The sequence below is a fragment of the Elgaria multicarinata genome, chromosome 1 (assembly GCF_023053635.1).
Source record: "Elgaria multicarinata webbii isolate HBS135686 ecotype San Diego chromosome 1, rElgMul1.1.pri, whole genome shotgun sequence".
In the NCBI taxonomy this organism is placed as follows: Eukaryota; Metazoa; Chordata; class Lepidosauria; order Squamata; family Anguidae; genus Elgaria; species Elgaria multicarinata.
Window position 1 is genome coordinate 208,066,712 of NC_086171.1, and position 18,819 is coordinate 208,085,530.

An 18,819-nucleotide genomic window follows, 5' to 3' on the forward strand; every position below is an offset into this window, starting at 1 on the left:
AGGCTAAGGGGAGACATGACAGAGGTGAACAAAATTATACATGGCGTGGAGAATGTGGATAGGGTAGGGTGACCATATGAAAAGGAGGACAGGGCTCCTGTATTTTTAACAGTTGCATAGAAAAGGGAATCTCAGCAGTTGTCATTTGTATATATGGAGAACCTGGTGAAATTCCCTCTTCATCACCACAGTTCTGACTTTATACTGTTAGTTTTACCCTACCCAGTGCCTGTTTACCCTACCCTGTGCCTGTTTGCATTCTCTTCCCCTCCTTATTGTCTTATTATGATTTTATTAGAATGTAAGCCTATGCGGCAGGGTCTTGCTATTTATTGTTTTACTCTGTACAGCACCATGTACATTGATGGTGCTATATAAATAAATAAATAAATAAATAAATAAATAAATAATAATAATAATAATAATAATAATAATAAAGGAGCTATACTAGAGTGACCAGATTTAAAAGAGGGCAGGGTACCTGCAGCTTTAACTGTTGTGATGAAGAGGGAATTTCACTAGGTTCTCTCTATATACAAAGCACACCTGCTGAAATTCCCTTTTCAATACAACTGTTAAAGATACAGGAGCCCTGTCCTCCTTTTCATATGGTCACCCTAGGAGATAGGGAGACATTTTTCTCCCTCTCCCATCATATCAGAACCTGAGGTTATCCCATGAAGGTGTCCGGTGAGAGATTCAGGACAGATGAAAGGAAGGACTTCTTCACACAGCGCATATTTAAACTATGCAATTCACTATCACAAGATGTAGTGATGGCCACCAATTTGGATACTATAAAAGGAAGATGATAAATCCCTGGAGGAGAAGGTTATCAATGGCTACTAGCCTTGATGGCTATAGTATGTGCTTCCTCCAGTATCAGAGGCAGTAAGGCTATATGCACCCTGGCCACGGACTGGATGGACCCTTGGTCTGATCCAGCATGGCTCCGCTTATCTTCTTATGTTGGGTTTTACAAATGTTGTTACTTGAATTTGCTTGTCCAGTCAATTCTGATTCTCTGGCAGAGAGGTTATTGGCAAGTTGGGTCATGGGGTACAGAGTCCTGTCATTAAAATCTTCACAAAGGGGACAGCTTTCCAGGGGAGGTGGAATAAAATTGAACTGAAGGGCAGCCTAGACAATAATAATAATAATGAACCAGAAACTGTGAATTAGAAATTATTGATGTTAGAAAGTGTTTCCTTGCACCATGGAAATCAAAAGGTATCCTGCTGGCTATTTAGATAACAAGTTCAATGGCTTATTTCAACTAACATGGGAACCACAGTGAAAAGAAATGAAGGAAGAGGGTCATAAACCTTTGTGAAAGATCAATCAAGTCCCATCCTGCATCCCTGGTTTTGCCATTGAATGGGTGGGATATCGTTTTCCCTGCCACTCTGCAATTTTCACCATAGGTTTATCTCGTATTGGAGAAGAAAAAATAGGATGTACTGAGAACAGTGACGCTGTTTAGGCAGGGGCCTCCTTGCCAGGCTAGGAGCCCCCAGGAAATGCCCAGCTTACACTCTTGACGTGGCCCTGCTCCCGGGGGTCATATCATACGGGTCATCCCTGCCTGCTCCCGGGATCCCGTGTGTGTCATTTACATGAACAGGGATGACCCGGGGACAATCCCGGGATAAACCTTAGGTCTAGCTAAAGCTACAGTCTCTTGCAGCAAACCCAATGTGGAACATTAAAAACGACCCAGTTTTGTGCTTTCATAGACACAAATGTACTTCAGCAGAGGTGACTTTGTCTTTTCGTTTTTCTTTGTTTTCATATGAGGAAAATAGACAGAAATACAGAAACATATAAAAGAATATTTACAATACAGAAAAGCTCTTATACAAGTCAAACATCAAATGATATTACCTCTCCATGAAGCCAATAAAAGTGAAGCCGTTAACCCAAGATGTCTCAAAGCACAGTCTGCAATCTTTTAGACAAACACTGTGAAGTTTGACATTTCTGCCGATTTCCATACTTTGATCAGCCATTCCTTTAGAGAAAGAGAGGGAGGATCACGCCGTGCTTTCCTGCAATCAACGTTCTTGCTACTGCTCTGAAATTTCAGACAGTGATTCATGCTGCTCTTGATGAGAAGACAATATTTTCATCAGGCAACGGCGTACTTCCTTGATCTTGCATTAAAAAAACCCCAACCCTCCTGCCTGTGAAAGCATTTCACACTGCCTTCCCAAAGCTCATGTCCTCCAGATTTGTTGGACTACACCACCCATTGCCCATGCTGGCTGGGATTGATGGGATTTGTTGCCTAACACAGTTGAAGGACACAAACTTGGGGAAGTCTGTTTTGGCACAGTAAATAGAAGTAAATAAATAGAAGTGAATAAGTAGAAGCAGCTAGAGAATATAAGAACATAAGAAATGCCATGCTGGATCAGACCAAGGGTCCATCTATTTTATTTTTTATTTTATTTTTTTAAAAAAATTACATCCAAACAATACAACAATACAATATAAAACAATACCACGTAATACACAATAATATAAAGTAAACAATTTAATAAACATATATTCTAACATAATTCCATTTAACATAATCATAATTAACAAAAGTGTGCTCCCCCCAACCATGGGATCTTATTCATATTTCCAAAATCTCATTACTTCCTCTGGAGGTGTTTTCCCTCTTTCCTTTAATAGTACAAATTCCAAGAACTGTTTCCATATTCCTTCAAATCAAAATCATTCGTTTTTTTATCATTCCTCTTCTAACTTTCATGTTACATGTTAATTTATCATTAATAGCAATATCCCATATTTCTTTATACCAATCTTCTATATGATAATCCCCTTGAACCTTCCAGTTCCTGGATATCTTTAGTCTTGCAGCTGTTAACAAGTTCATTATCAATTCTCTTTTGTCTCTTGATTACAATTCAATTCTCCATAAGCTGATAATAATGCTACAAGGGTCCATCTAGTCCAGCACTTTGATCACACAGTGGCCAACTAGCTGTCGACCAGGGACCCAAAAGCAGGGCACGGTGCAACTGGTTACTGCCTCTGATTCTGAAGGTAGCACATAGACATCAAGACTCTGATGGGGCGCCAGACAACGACCATTTAATTTCCCCTGACTTTTTGATTCGCCATTTTATCATAGGGCTCATCTACACCAAGCAGGATATTCCACTATGAAGGAAGGAAAGGAACCTCTCGTGCAAGCACTGAGTCATTACTGACTCTTGGAGGAACGCCAGCTTTCACTGACATTTTCTTGGCAGGCCTTATAGCGGGGTGGTTTGCCGTTGCCTTCCCCAGCCGTGATTGCCTTTCCCCCAGCTAACTGGGTACTCATTTTACCGACCTCGGGAGGATGGAAGGCTGAGTCGACCCGAGCCGGCTGCCTGAAACCAGATTCCACTGGGATCGAACTCAGGCCGTGGGGAGAGTTTCAGCTGCAGAAACTGCTGCTTTACCGCTCTGCGCCACACGAGGCTATATTCCACTATGAACGTGGTATATAAAAGGCAGGAGCGACACTGCTGCTTTATAGTGCTTTAAAGGGCACTGTTGGGGCCCTTTGCAATAAAACACTCATCTGATGGAGCTCTACACAACTTTGGGCCAGGCACAGACCCTCAGGCCCAATCTACACCAAGCAGGATATTGCACTATGAAAGCAGTACAAAAGCGGTATATAAAAGGAAGGAGCCACACTACTGCTTTATAGCGGCATTGAAATGCACTGACAACTGCTGGGCCCATTGACACATACCATATACTACTTTCATACCACTATATCCTGCTTGGTGTGGCTCCTGCCTTTTATATACTGCTTTCATAGTGGAATATCCGGCTTGCTGTAGATGAGCCCATAGACTTTCAACCTGCTCTGTATTGCTTCTGGTGCTTAATGGGGGTGTTTTGCGTTGCCTTTAGTTTTTGTGTTTGATTATCTGGGAATATTTAGATTGGGATTCAGCATAGGAATCTTCAGAAACCGAGTAATGGATCAATCAACCAACAATGGGAAGCAACAGCTTTGTCCCATGCCCCATTGCATGTCCAGTTGAAACCAATGCACATCAAATATCACTGACAGGTTGTGTGCCTCCAGTGCCAATGTTTCCAAATCCTCCAAAACAGGCAGAGTTACACTGCCCCCACCTCCTAATTTGCTGCTCACAAGATATCTCTTTCCTCCTCTTTTGCTTTCTCATCCAGGTCAACGCTTTCATCTCCTTCGTTTTGCCAATGGTGGTCATCTCGGTCCTGAACACCATTATCGCCAATCAGCTCATCATCATGTTCAAGCAAGCCGCACAAGAAAACCAGGTGTGCACTATCGGAGGGCAGCAAACCATGCTCAGCATGTCCATGGAGCCCGGCCGTGTCCAAGCCCTGAAGCATGGAGTTCGAGTCCTACGTATGTACCACTCTGATTAGCGCTCTTCATGTCTTGTATTTATTTATTTATTTATTGCATTTATAAACCGCCCCATTAGTCGAAGCTCTCTGGGTGGTTTACAAAAGTTAAAAACAGTATTTGAGCTTCTGTTGAGACCTCTAAAATGAAGAATTGGCATGCAACAGAAACAAGGTTCTGGATGCTTCCAGATGGAGATCTCTTAGCAATTCCACTCAAACGTAGGTTCAGTACCTTGGATAGTTTCTTTAGAGTTCTGAGTCAAAACCAGAGTGGATTCACTGCCCCATTCACATATGAGCCACCAACCTGTGCTGGTGAATGCCTTATTTTCCTCCTTAACAGATTTTTTTGGGAAAGAAAAGATTAAAGAAGCACAAAAGGGGTGCAAGTGAAAGATTATGGTGTCTAACACACACACACACACACACCCCAATTGTAAAATTCTGTGCTTGAGACAGGGCAATTGTACAATAAACGCCTCAGCTGGAAGCAGCCTGCAAATCTATTATGTGACTTAGGCCTTAGCTAGACCTAGGATTTATCCTGGGGTCATCCCTGTTCATGTAAATGACACACGGGGATCCCGGGAGCAGGCAGGCACGACCCCAGGATGATCCTGGGATAAACCTTAGGTATAGCTAAGGCCTTAGTCATTAATTATCCTCCTAGACCTACCAGTATTGACATGGTTTCGGGACTGGTCCTATTTTTTTAAAAAAAGTTGATCTCTAAACAAACAGACAAAATATTTCAATAGAGCAACAGTTCAGGCAGAAATGAGTTCCCAAAGCAAATTCTGAAGTAAAGCATTGAATTACGATTAAAATGCTGTTGTCTGTGTCTTGTTTGACATGGTCACTATTCATTTCCTAAATACAATTCACCTCTATTTATTTGGCTATATTTAAGATGTAATTTCCAGCCTGTTTCATCAGCCAGTATTATTACTGTTACATATATTTCAGCCTGATTATAACCTTGACAGCAGTTGTAGAAAATTGTAATTTCCCCCCCTCAATCCCTCCCCCAACAACCCTAGATACCACCACCTTCACTTTCCATTCTTAAAACTAAGAAGGCTTATCAGCTTTAATAAATGCAGGATTTCCTCCACTACTCTTTCTAATAGCAAACAGAAGTGGCGAGTGTGACCAGAATTGGTGACAAAATGGGGCCACTGAGGAACAAGAGGGACGGTATCAGCATACTTGGGAGAACCCAGAGGTTTGCAGAAGTAGAAAAAAAAATAAGACTCCCCCACCACTCCCATGCAAAAACAGCCCAATGAGGACTGAGCATGTTCATGGAACATACAGTGCCATGCTGGATCAGACCAAGGTTCCATCTAGTCCAGCACTCTGTTCACACAGTGGCCAACCAGTCATCAGCCAGGGACCAACAAAGCAGGACATGGTGCGACAGCACCCTCCGATCCATATTCCCCAGCAACTGGTGCACACAGGCTTACTGCCTCGAATACTGGAGGTATCACATTACCATCAGGGTTAGTAGCCATTGATAGCCTTCGCCTCCAGGAATTTATACCACCCCCTTTTAACACCATCCAAATTGGAGTCGGAATATAGTGTGACATTTGGAAAAGAAAAGTGGAACATGGTGGGCAGGGAAATATCCTGGTGGGGCCTGCTGGATCAGGCCAGGGGTCCCATCTCATCCAGCAATCTGTTTTCACAATGGCCAACCAGCTGCCCATGGGGAAACCCACCAGCAGAGCATGAGTGTAACAACACCGTCCTGCCCATGTTCCCCAACAACTGGTGTACAAAGGTTTCCTGCATTGAGCAGGGGGTTGGACTCAATGGCCTTATAGGCCCCTTCCAATTTTGCTATTCTATGATCAGGATTAGTAGCCATCGATAGCCTTCCCCTCGATGAAATTCTCCAGTCTCCATTTAAAGCCATCAAAATTGGTGCCCATTACTACCTCTAGTGGAAGTGAATTCTATAGTTTAACTATGTGCTGTGTGAATACATCCCATTGTGCCGGACTGTAAATTGGTACTTCCTTGTTCCATTGGTTCCCACTGCTTTCAGTGGAACATAGGCTGCAGTCCTTTGCTCACATTCCCATGAGTAAGGCCAACAGAATAGACTGGGACTCATTTCCAAGTAAATATTCATAGACTCAAGCTGCAGATCTAACTATAGCTGGAACAGAGTCCTGAAGCTAATGCAGTTTCAAAATTTCATTCTCCTATTTCCATAGCCTCACAGGATTTTGGGGTTATTCCCCTCCCCTTTCCTCCTTTTGCCATAGCTATATTTCCAAGTAACTGCAAATCTGAAATCCTTAGGAGAACACTGATGTCCTGAGGATAACAAAACACTCTCTCTCTTTTCTTCTGTCATGCACCAAGGAGGGTCAATCAATCTAAACTCTGTTATGTATGGCACACTATTACAGGAGCAAATTACAACACTCCTTCTCCCCAAAAACCAATGTGCACGCATAATACTATACAGAACCCATTGGGAGAGCAATGCATTCAAAAGAATTTTATTGTCCCGGCCCTATGGCAAGGCTGGAGAATTCATATCCTAAGTAAGTCACACATTTTCTTTTTCTTTTTATGTGACTCCTGACTCCTGGGCTGGTTACCAAGAGAAAATGGGAGAAATTTAGGGCTGCAGCAAATATCTGTTCCTTTTGTATCTGGAACTGATAATTGCATATTTACAACTTTGGATCACTGTTCGATAGCAATGGGTTTTTCTAAATGTCATCACTGATCTACAAGGGAGAGAGGGATGGTAATTTATTGCACACAAGGTCCATTTTAAAAATATTGTATGGAATAGGGATTGAAGTGCAATAGAAACAGTCAGCAGTTGTGTGAAGAGCTATGGTGACTCCTTCATCATCAAAATGTAAATGTTCATGACATACCTCACAGGTCTGTTGTGAGTAGAGGTATATGGATTCTTTACATCTGTTCCATCTCCGTATTACAGATTGTCCAGCATCTCTCGTTCTGTTTTCTGGTCATTAACAGAATTCACACTTCCCACAATTTTGCAATTGAGTTCCCCAGTTGCTACAAAATTGTGTTTTTGTTGTTTATTCGTTCAGTCGCTTCCGACTCTTCGTGACTTCATGGACCAGCCCACGCCAGAGCTTTCTGTCGGCCGTCGCCACCCCTAGCTTCCCCAAGGTCAAGTCTGTCACCTCCAGAATATCATCCCTCCATCTTGCCCTTGGTCGGCCCCTCTTCCTTTTGCCTTCCACTTTCCCTAGCATCAGCCTCTTCTCCAGGGTATCCTGTCTTCTCATTATGTGGCCAAAGTCCTTCAGTTTTGCCTTTAATACCATTCCCTCAAGTGAGCAGTCCGGCTTTATTTCCTGGAGTATGGACTGGTTTGATCTTCTTGCAGTCCAAGGCACTCTCAGAATTTTCCTCCAACACCACAGTTCAAAAGCATCTATCTTCCTTGGCTCAGCTTTCCTTATGGTCCAGCTCTCGCAGCCATAGGTTACTACGGGGAATACCATTGCTTTAACTATGCGGACCTTTGTTGTCAGTGTGGTGTCTCTACTCTTAACTATTTTATCAAGATTTGTCATTGCTCTCCTCCCAAGAAGTAAACGTCTTCTGATTCCCTGGCTGCAGTCAGCGTCTGCAGTAATCTTTGCGCCCAGAAATACAAAGTCTGTCACTGCCTCCACGTTTTCTCCCTCTATTTGCCAGTTATCAATCAAGCTGGTTGCCATAATCTTGGTTGTTGTTTTTTTTTTGTTTGTTTGTTTTTGAGGTTTAACTGCAACCCGGCTTTTGCACTTTCTTCTTTCACCTTTGTCATAAGGCTGCTCAGCTCCTCCTTGCTTTCAGCCATCAAAGTGGTGTCATTGTTAGGGGAAAACATTAGATGAAGTGTTATATTAGTATATGTTCTTGTAAAAATGTGTATATTAGGCAAAAAGGCACACAAAATGCATGAATGAGGAGTAATATGCCCAAAAGTGATTATGAATTTTCATACAAACAGAAAGAAAGAAAGAAAGAAAGAAAGAAAGAAAGAAAGAAAGAAAGAAAGAAAGAGCCAAGACTGAAGAAATGATCAAAATTTGAGATGAACCAAATTTAAGGTTGGAAAATTTTGAAGAATAATTGAGTTCTGGTTTGCAGAGAGATTCCAAAGTACGAAGTTACATGGACACTAGCAGGCGCCGCTGGCAGCAGAATCAATGAAAGAAGACACATTGGGAGAAGAGTGTGAAGATTCTGTACATTAATTTACAGCAGAACTTAGAGAAACTGATATGCACACACAAAGCGATACACATTATATAGAAGTGTGTTATTGAACTCCGGCACGTCTAATATAGACCTTAGGGAAGAAAGAGTTAAAAGATAAATAAGCCATAATTCTGAATTTAACAAGTAAGAATGATCTTGAACTTGGAGGGCCAAATACTCAATGGTGCATCAATTAAGGGGTTCATACTCATTTTCTGACTTCTTTTCTTTATTCCCCAGGCTAATTAGGCAGATTAGTTTCCAAAGACTACACAGACTTGTGCCAGTTTGTGAACTGAGCCCAACTGGCAATTCATTAAACACGCAAGCCTGTCTGTTATCAGCGTCTTTCAGCTCAGTTGCCAACACCAACCAGGTGGGGAAGTTGAAAGAGCGCTCCGCGGGGTGGCATTGACATTCTAAAAGCTTCTGAGCATGTCTAAGCCTTTGAAGGAGATAGATGTTTCATTGTATGTGAGCCCCAGAGAATAAGGCTATTGACTTTGCCTTGACTAACTAGCCATCACGAACCTCTGTGTTGACTAATGACTAATGAGCGCCAGTGCTCTGCATACTAAGGCTGGCAGGTCCATGCCTGCAAGGAGCTTACAATCTAGTTTCAGTAGTGAGAAGGACAACAGAGAGCCAGAGGACAGGGGAAGAGGGAGAGATAGATGGCTTCATCCCACGTACCTGTTTCCCTCGAATTATCCCCTGTAGCGTAAAGCTGTCATCGTTGTTGCTAGTTAAATCACACCCTGGGCGGCAGTGCTCCTAAGATCCTTTGCATACCAGGAAAAGGGTTTAAGGGAAGAAATGTAAAAAAATCATAAAAAATCAACGGATGACCCAATCTGTTTCAAATTTGGTATGCTTAAAGCTCTCCTTAATATCTATTACAGTGCCAATTTTGATGTCTTTATCTTTAAAACTTACGCAGATGTAAGCATTTGTTTAATTTATTCTTTAAACATATCAAATCCTCCTCCTGCGCCCCCAGTGGCCGCTCGGAAAACAACAAATGATTCGCTCCTAAACAGGTAGCAAAATAGGTCGGGTCTTTTGGCATTATAGCACAATTAAAGCAGGATGCCTGGGAGCGCTTCACAGTCAAAGCATATTATAAGCTGGAAAACTTCGGCGTCCTTTGCACGCAATTCGCAGTGATTGCACAGTATAACCCTGGTGTGATGAAGCTCAGAGGAAGTGCAACGAGAATGAGACTCCCTTGTTACAACAGCTTCACTAGTGACATGCTTATTTCCAGGCAGAATTCAAAGTGCTGGTAAAGACCTATAAAGCCTTGAGAACAGTCTACCAAAAAACACTGTCTTCTCCCATATGAGCATACCGAGTTTTAAGATCTTGGGGGAGGCCTTTTTCTCAGTGCTGCTGCCATCAGAGGGGCGCCTAGTGGGGACGTAGGGGAGGGCTTCTTTGTGGTTGCTCCCAGCCTCTTGAACTTCATGGTTTGGTTGGCTCACTCTCTGTTGACCTTCGGCCAGCAGGCAAAGACATTTTTATTTGGGCAGGGCTTTGGCATATAAGATGGCCTGTTGCAGAAGGGGGGCGGTAATTGGTTGATACTGTTTGTTTGTTTATTTATTTATTTATATACTGCCCAATAACCTGGGAAGTTCACAAAAATTAAAACCATAAGATACAGCATAAAATATGGAAGCTTAAAACCACAATATAAACATGCACACCAAATAAAACCAAGCAGCAATGCAGAGACTAAAGTACAGATTTAAAACAGCAGAGCTGAAAGACTAGGATGGTAAAATGCCTAAATGCCTGGGTAGGGTGACCCTGTGAAAAGGAGGACAGGGCTCCTGTATCTTTAACAGTTGCATTGAAAAGGAAATTTCAGCAGGTGTCATTTGTATATATGGAAAACCTGGGGGGAATCCGCACGTCGTACCGAGACCGCTTCTAAGCGACCCCAGTGCGCCCCCAAAGCGCTCGTGTAACTTGCCTGGAGAGAGATGAGAAAGAGGCGTCCTTGCCGCCACTGCCGCCACCCACAGACCTCCTCGCCGGCTGGGACAGAGAGCTCGGGGGAAGAAGGCGGGGTGGAGAGCTTCTTCTGCTCTCCACTCCACCTTCTTCTGCCGAGCTCTGCGAGCCGGCCGGCGAGGAGGGAGTTGGGTGGCGGCGGCAAGGACGCTTCTTCCTCGTCTCTTTTACAGGCAAGTTACACAATCATTTTCGGGGTGCACTGGGGGCGGATGGAAGCGCCCTGAGAACGACGTGCGGATTCCCCCCTGGTGAAATTCCCTCTTCATCACAGCAGTTAAAGCTGCAGGTGCCCTGCCCTCTTTTAAATCTGGTCACGCTAGTATAGCTCCTGCACCTTTAACTGTTGTGATGAAGAGGGAATTTCACCAGGTTCTCCATATATACAAATGACACCTGCTGAAATTCCCTTTTCTATGCAACTGTTAAAGATACAGGAGCCCTGTTCTCCTTTTCATAGACTCACCCTATGCCTGGGAAAATAAAAGGGTCCTCACCTGGCCCTGAAAGAAGTACAACATGGTGCCAGGCAAACATCTCTAGGGAGCTGGGGTGCCACAGCTGAAAAGGCCCTTCTCTCTTTCTTCTTATTTCATTGCTATGTTTTCAATCATGTTTTTAATTTATTTGTTTTTATGCTTTTTTAAAAAAAAAAATTTTTAATCTGGATTATATTGCTAGCAGCACTTGGGTGTGGGGAGAAGAGAGGCAAGATAGAAAGTAAATAAATAAATACCAAGAAATGAATACTGATAAATGTGGATGCACCTACTTACAGTTGGTATGAGCATGAAAAGTGTAGATTGAAGCCTTCTCAAAAACAAAGAAACCTTTACTGGCATATAAAAATATAATTTAGTTATGGCAATCACAAATACAAATACTTACATACGGTCAGTCAATACAGCTCTGATACATGGAGTGAGTGAGTTATATGATACATGTGAATACAATCTTTTTTATAAGTTAACTGTACAATGATGCAACTGCTTGCAATCCCTTAATTGAAACAATCAAGTCACCAATTATTCAATCATGACATCAATGTCCAGGTGCAACGTTGACCTTTAAGTTTTCTGCTGAGTCTTCTGATTCCTCCAGCTCCTCAGCAATTAGTAAATCCATAGAAACATATCCAAAACCCTGATCCAGAATTCCAACAGGGGGCACTAGAAACAATGTTCCTGATATGCTAACTACTCAGTCATGAAGTAGTTAAGATGGTTAAGACCAGTGGAGGCTGGCAACTCCAATGTCAGTGGGGTGGAAAATCTACTCCAGGTTTTGGTCAGAACCAGTTAGAACTCTGGAAGAGCTATCCAAAGTGTGATAGAATCACCCTAGATAGCTCCTTCAGAGTTCTGACTGAAACCCAGAGTGGATTCACCGCCCCAGTGACCTCGGAGTCACCAGCCTCCACTGTTTGAACTCCATGGTTTTCACAAAGATTCAAAGCAGCTTACAATATAGACTGCCTCCCAATGCTAATCAAATGTTTCTGCTGTAAATTAATATACAGAATCTTCACACTCTTCTCCCAATAGATCTTCTTTCATTGATTCTGCTGCCAGCGTCGCCTGCTAGTGTCCATGTAATTTTGTACTTTGGAATCCCTCTGCAAACCAGAACTCAATTATTCTTCAAAATTCACACTTCCTAGAATTTTGCAATTGAGTTCCCCATGTTCTCTGGTCAGATTACAAAAACTAAAAGGATAAAAAAAACAATACAAAACAACTAGCCGCATGGAAATAAAATCTATAAAAAACATCACAAAATGGGGGGGGGGGAGAGAGAGAGACTACTCTAAAATGCCTGGGAGAAATGCAAGAGTAGAGTGACCCTATGAAAAGATGGACAGGGCTCCTGTATCTTTAACAGTTGCATAGAAAAGGGAATTTCAGCAGGTGTCATTTGTATATATGGGGAACCTGGGAAAATTTCCTCTTCATCTCAACAGTTAAAGCTGCAGGTGCCCTGCCCTCTTTTAAACCTGGTCACTCTAGTATAGCTCCTGCAGCTTTAACTGTTGTGACGAAGATGGAATTTCACCAGATTCTCCTTATATACAAATAAAACCACCTGAAATTCCCTTTTCCATGCAACTGTTAAAGATACAGGAGCCCTGTCCTCCTTTTCATATAGTCACCCTAAGCAAGAGCTTTGCCTGGTGCAAAAGGAATAACAACATGGGTCCCAGGTGAGCCTCCTTGGGGAAAGCATAAATGCGGTGCCACCACTGAGAAGGCTCTCTGTTGTAGCCAACCACCTAACTTCCTTTGGCTAGGGTACCAGGAGGAAGGCCTGTGAAGGTGACCTAAGGGTCAGAGCAGGTACTTATGAGAGAAGTTGTTCTTTAGAGACTCTGGTGCCAAGCCAATGTGAATATAAAACCTACATTGTCCAGGATTCCCATTCACATAACAGATGCCTCTTTTCTGCGTTCTCTTCCATTAATAATGCTCACGGAAATAGCACAAGAGAAATTCAAAGGGAATTTTAAGCCTCATGTACAAAAACACGTTCTGTCTTATGCTACATGTCAACCATTTCTCTCTCTCCACAGCTAAATGGAAACTTATTCTATTGAGTTGGGGAGGATGTGTGGATATTGCTCTAGCTGCATTGTTTCCATATGGAATAGAAGCTGGAGAAACTATTTTGATAAAGCTAGTGAAATGAAAATCCTGTGAAAAATAATAGTTTCCAAATTGGTTTTCTGAGTCCCAAATAGCAGACGTCCGTGAATCATGCATCTGCCTGTTTGAATTTTAGCCAACATTTCTTGTTCTGAGATTTCTTCAGTATTCCTAATTGCCTGGATTGTGTGTCTTTGGCCTTAGCTAGACCAGGCTATATCCCAGGGTGAACCCCGGGATCATCCCTGTGCATCCAGATGAGGCACAGGGGATCCTGGGATCATGGAGGGATCATCCCTCCCTTGCCCCGGGATATAGCCCTCCCCTTTGGGCCCACTTATTCCGCGGTCTCACAGAACATCTTGCCTGTTTCCGTGGCTAGACCCCGCTCCGCGTGATTACTCGCACAGAGCTGGGAGCCGCACCCATCAGGGTTAGGGTGGGGGAGCAGGGAAACCAAATTAAATTTTAAAAAAGACTTACCTTTAGCGCATGAGCATTCGTGCGCTGCGTCCTCTTTGAAAAATAAAAAATGGCGGGCACTATGCCTCTCTTCCTGAGGTTGTCGCGCCTTACGTGAAAACGGGGGGCGAGATCTCACGTTAATCCCAACGCGAGGTCTCCCCTCCTCTCCCCCGGAACAAAAGGTAGGTCTAACTAAGGCCCTTGTGTGTGTATGTGTGTGTTTGTATGTGATTGCATGTTTGGCTCATAACTGAGGAACAGCCTGCTGGAGGAGATTTATAAAATTAACTCTCTCTGTGATTTTAAGACAGCTTTGGAGACAAGCCTTTTCCAGCAGGCCTACCCAGATGAATGTGACATCAAGAATTTTTAAGATGTGTTGATTATTGTACTAATGTTGTTCCCCGCCTCGATCCAAAGGGAGAGGCGGGTTATAAATAAATAAATACGTAAATATATGTAAATATATAATCACACTGAATCATGGATCGTCTTTAGGGCAGCGTGCATATTCCCCATGCAAAAAATTAAGATGGTTTGGCAGTAAAAGGTGAAAATGTCACGAGAATCCAGATGGTTTGGCACAAAAAGATTAAAAAGTCATGAGGAGGCAGATATTCCAAGAATATATAATTATCCTCCACGGAAGAACAGCCTGCAAGTTGATTCCTTGAAAAGCTAAGCTGCTAGAAGTTTTAGATCAGGATTCAGAAATGATGGAACTGTAATATTTGGTCTGAACTAGGTTCTTTCTTTCATTTTTCTAATTTTTATTGATATTTATAAAATTGTAATTTTTAAAGTTACATGTTTCGCACTTAGATGTAACTTCACAAGAAGGAACTGCGTTGGCTTGGAAGAGATTTGGGGCCTTGTTTGTGGTCTTGCCTATGGAGAGGGAGGTGTGGTGCTGGGCGTCTCCCTGGGTGGAGGTATTGCTCTGAAAAATGGGGTTTGGGGGTGTCTATGGACCAGCCGAAGAACAGGCTCCCTCATTACACTAACATGCTTCCAAATGGAGTGCCTCCAATACAATATCTGACCTTCGGTGCAGGCTCATCAGAAAAAGAGCACTTTGTAACCCTGGCCTTAGCTAGACCTACAGGTCTAGCAGGACGGAGGGATGAAGATCTCGTGATATTTTTATCGCAAGATCTCCTCCTCTATTCACACGCAGCATGCAACAGCCTCAGAGGGAGAGGCGTCGCACCCGCCATTTTGTTTTTTCTTAAAGAAGAAGATGTGCACGAGCGCGGGTGAGCAAAAAGTAAGGGTTTTTTTTATTTAAAAAATCCCCACTCCCCCCACTCCACCCCCGTTGAGTGCAGTGCTCCTGAGGAGCTCTGCACCCTGTGCACAGGTCCTGGCTCCTCACGAGGAGCTGCGAAGAACCAGGACAAACTGCAATGCCCGCATGCATGTTCTGTGGTCTCGGGCTCAGCATAAGACCGTGGAAAAAGCAGGCCTAAAATGTAGAGCAAGATCCCGGGGCAAGGGAAGGATCATCCCTCCCTGATCCTGGGATCCCCTGTGTGCTCCGGGATTTCGCCCCATCTAGCTAAGGCCCCTGATTCACTATTGTTGATTCAGTGCTATTTGGGGGAGGGGGTGATGGGAAGGGGGTTGAAAATAGCCCTTCTTCTTAATAATATGACAGAATCATGAAGGATACATCTATTGATAGCTATTAGCCATCATAGGTGAGTCTGAGTGTTCAGGGCAGCATACAGCTGAATTCAAGACGCTCAGTGTCCAAGAATGCCCAGATTCCAGCCAACAGCCTTCCGGAACAGTCCTCTTTTATGGTTAGTCTTCAGCTTCAAGTATTCAGAGGTATACTGCTTCTGCACATGGAGCCTCCATCAAGTTCAAATATTGTAAATAAACAGCCCAGGGAGTCCTGGTGGCAAAAGTGGTGGATTTAGCGCTACGCATGCAAGAGTTTGTTCAAGCATTGTGGATCAAGGTTAACTTCCGTCACTTCAAGGAACTAATCATATGACTTGGATTTATTTTTATTTTTATTTATTTATTTAATCAGTAAATAGTAAAGACCACTTAGGCAGAGATGTTGTGTCCCACTTGTCTTGCATTGATTGTAAAAATGCTAAAACAGCAGGAGGTCCTACAAAGGGGTTAGCAGCTGTCGAATATGACAGAAAACCATGTTCATTACAAAAAGAAAAGAAAACCCAACAACTCTATTTACAAGTACTGGAGCCATGCTGAGCACTCATTAGCAATGTAATTTTTCAAGTTGCTGTTGATAGAGGCAAAAGGGTAAAGTAGACCAAGGCCACAGCTAGACCTAAGGTTTATCCTGGGATCATCCAGGGTTCGCCCCTGCCTGAGCACTGGATCCCCTGTGTGTCACCTAGATGAACAGGTTTGACCCCTGGACGATCCAGGGATAAACCTTAGGTCTAGCTATGGCTAATGTCTACAACAGCAATCCAAGGTGCAGAAACAAGCAGAAACACAAAATGGGGAAGAAAGACAGCAAGCAGGCATTTTAAAAATAATAATATTCAGTAGGAGTATGGAAGAAAAAAAGTAATTTAGTTATGGCATTGTTTGTCATTATTAAAAGATCGTTCAAGTAACTGCTGATGGAGAATGTGACCGCTTCACTGCTTGCTAAGGCCAGATGGTCAGAACATATTATACTAAGTCTGGCCATAGCTAGACCTAAGGTTTATCCCTGGATCATCCAGGGGTCAAACCTGTTCATCTAGGTGACACACAGGGGATCCAGTGCTCAAGCAGGGGCGAACCCTGGATGATCCCAGGATAAACCTTAGGTCTAGCTGTGGCCTCTGTATCAGTTTCATGAGTTACCATTTTGTTTCCCGAACAACCCCAGTGCTGGTTTGGAACTTTAATAAGCCTGCCCATGCTTTAAGATCAGTGTCAGAGGGTCTGCTCAGTGGTCTACCTTTAAGATAGGTTAGATTGATGGGCTGTGGAGACAGGGCCTTCTCAGTAGTGGTCCCTACTTTATGGAATTCCCTCCCAAGGAGTGGGTGGTTGGACCTCTCAGCGGCCTTTGACACAGCAGACCATGAATTGTTGATTAGACGGTTGAGGACCCAGGTAGGATTGGAGACATGTTAATTTTAGATACATGGAATGTCTCACTTGTTCTTTATTCCAGTGATTTTAACATTAACATATCATGTAGAACAGGTTTGTCTTAATTGTGAGCTGTAGAATCAGACATGTGACCAAGGCCCTGCCCCCTTAGGGGCCGGTCATGTCAGGATGGCCCTGCCTTGGGGGCTGGACGTGTTGGGGTGGGCACACCTCCTTGAGGGCCAGTTATGTCCTCCTTTTCGATTTCCAAAATATGGTCACCCTACTTTCAGGGAGCCTGGTCCCAAGCCATGTGCTCAAGGCAAAAGTGAGATTTGAAACGGAGATTTCACAGTTCATGGCTCAATCTCTTAGCCTCTACACAAAACCAGTTCTCCATGTTGCCAACTCAATTTGGACTCAGGATTTTCCTGTTCTACTTTTAGAGTTGGGGTTGTTATTGTTTTTGATGAAGGGATATTGCTTGGCTAGACCTCCTCATTGCTTGTCTCTGATAAATGCCCCTAGGACTTAATCCAAAATTGAGGACTGTGTCTTCTCGTGCATCCAGCCCACTCAGTGTGTTGCAGAAATCATTCAAACTGCTCGCTGCCTCAAAATGAGAATGTTGCTCCCAATGCACTGACAAATTAAAAGATCGGAATCTGGAATGGATTTGTCTGTTCACTGAGGCCTTAGCTACACCTACTAGATAATCCTGGATGGAGGAGGGGTGATCTCGCGTTGTGATTAAAGCAAGATCTCACCCTCGTTTACACATAAGGCACAACAACCTCCGGAAGGGAGGTGTCACGCCTGCCATTTTATTTTATTTTAAAGAAGATGGCGCGCACAAATGCTCATGCACAAAGGTTAGGCTTTTTTTTAAAAAAAAAAAGTCATTACCCTGCTCCCCCCCCACCCTATCCCTGATGGGCACAGCGCTCCTGAGGAGTGCTGCGCCCCATCCACGGCTCCTCGTGAGTAATCATTTGGAGCCGGGTATACCCGCGGAAACGGGCCACACGCTCCACAGTCTCAGGCTCAGCCCAAGACCCAGGAAAAAGCAGGCCCAAAGTGTAGGGCTGTATCCCGGGGCCAGGGAGGGATGATTCCTCCCTGATCCCAGGATCCCCTGTGCATCATGTGGGTTTCAGGGTTTGCCCCGGGATAAACGCTGGTCTAGCTAAGGCCACAGTCTTCACCTGTTTCACACAATATAAGTTTCCAAAAGAATGGATAAGTTTTTGTTTGTTTGTTTTTGGTTTGTTTGTCTTTTAAGAATTAATCTTTATTTTGATTCAAGGCACTGAGGAAAGCCATTCAGGCCAAAACATGCTTGGCTTCGTTTTGAGATTATCGTGCACAATTTCTCCCTCCCTCCCTCCCACCCTCCCTCTCTCTCTCTCTCTCTCTCTCTCTCTCTCTCTCTCTCTCTCTTAATTCCACAATAGCAAGGAGTGATTTGAACTACTATATCCTCATCTCCACCTTATGGACCATATATTTACCTTTTTCATTCCTACATAGACAGCCCTTCATTCTATGAGAATTTGTCATACATGACATTGTACTTCACAGAATTGCTTTTTATTGCTTCTTTATTGGCTTTTAAATAATTGGGGATTCCACCCACTGTTTAAATTTTTAAAAATGCTGGATTTTGATAGCGTATTGCATTAGACACTTTTAAGTTGTAGTAATGTTGTTAGACTTTTGACTTTTCCTGTTGTTGTACATTTCAAGGTTTGTTCCAAAAGAATGGTCCAATCTTCTGTTTTGAGAAAGATGAGGTTGTTGCGCGGATTTTTTTTCTGGCATAGACTGAACTCCTGTTCAACAGTGGACCCTCAGGCTATCAGAGGCAGAAAAACCAGTAGTGCTAAAACAAAGCAAAAATCTGACAGAATGACAGCAACATGTGGGCAGTAGATAGAGTAACCAGATGTAAAATCAG

General features: G+C 43.3%; 1 protein-coding gene across 1 annotated transcript in view; it reads left to right on the forward strand.

The window, feature by feature from the left end:
- The window catches only part of NTSR1 (neurotensin receptor 1), a 141,910-nt gene that overhangs the window by 114,605 nt on the left and 8,486 nt on the right, over nt 1–18,819 (forward strand). The window contains exon 2 of the mRNA XM_063120843.1: nt 4,207–4,408. Within this exon, the coding sequence (XP_062976913.1) occupies nt 4,207–4,408 (202 nt within the window). The remainder of the gene's footprint in view (nt 1–4,206; nt 4,409–18,819) is intronic.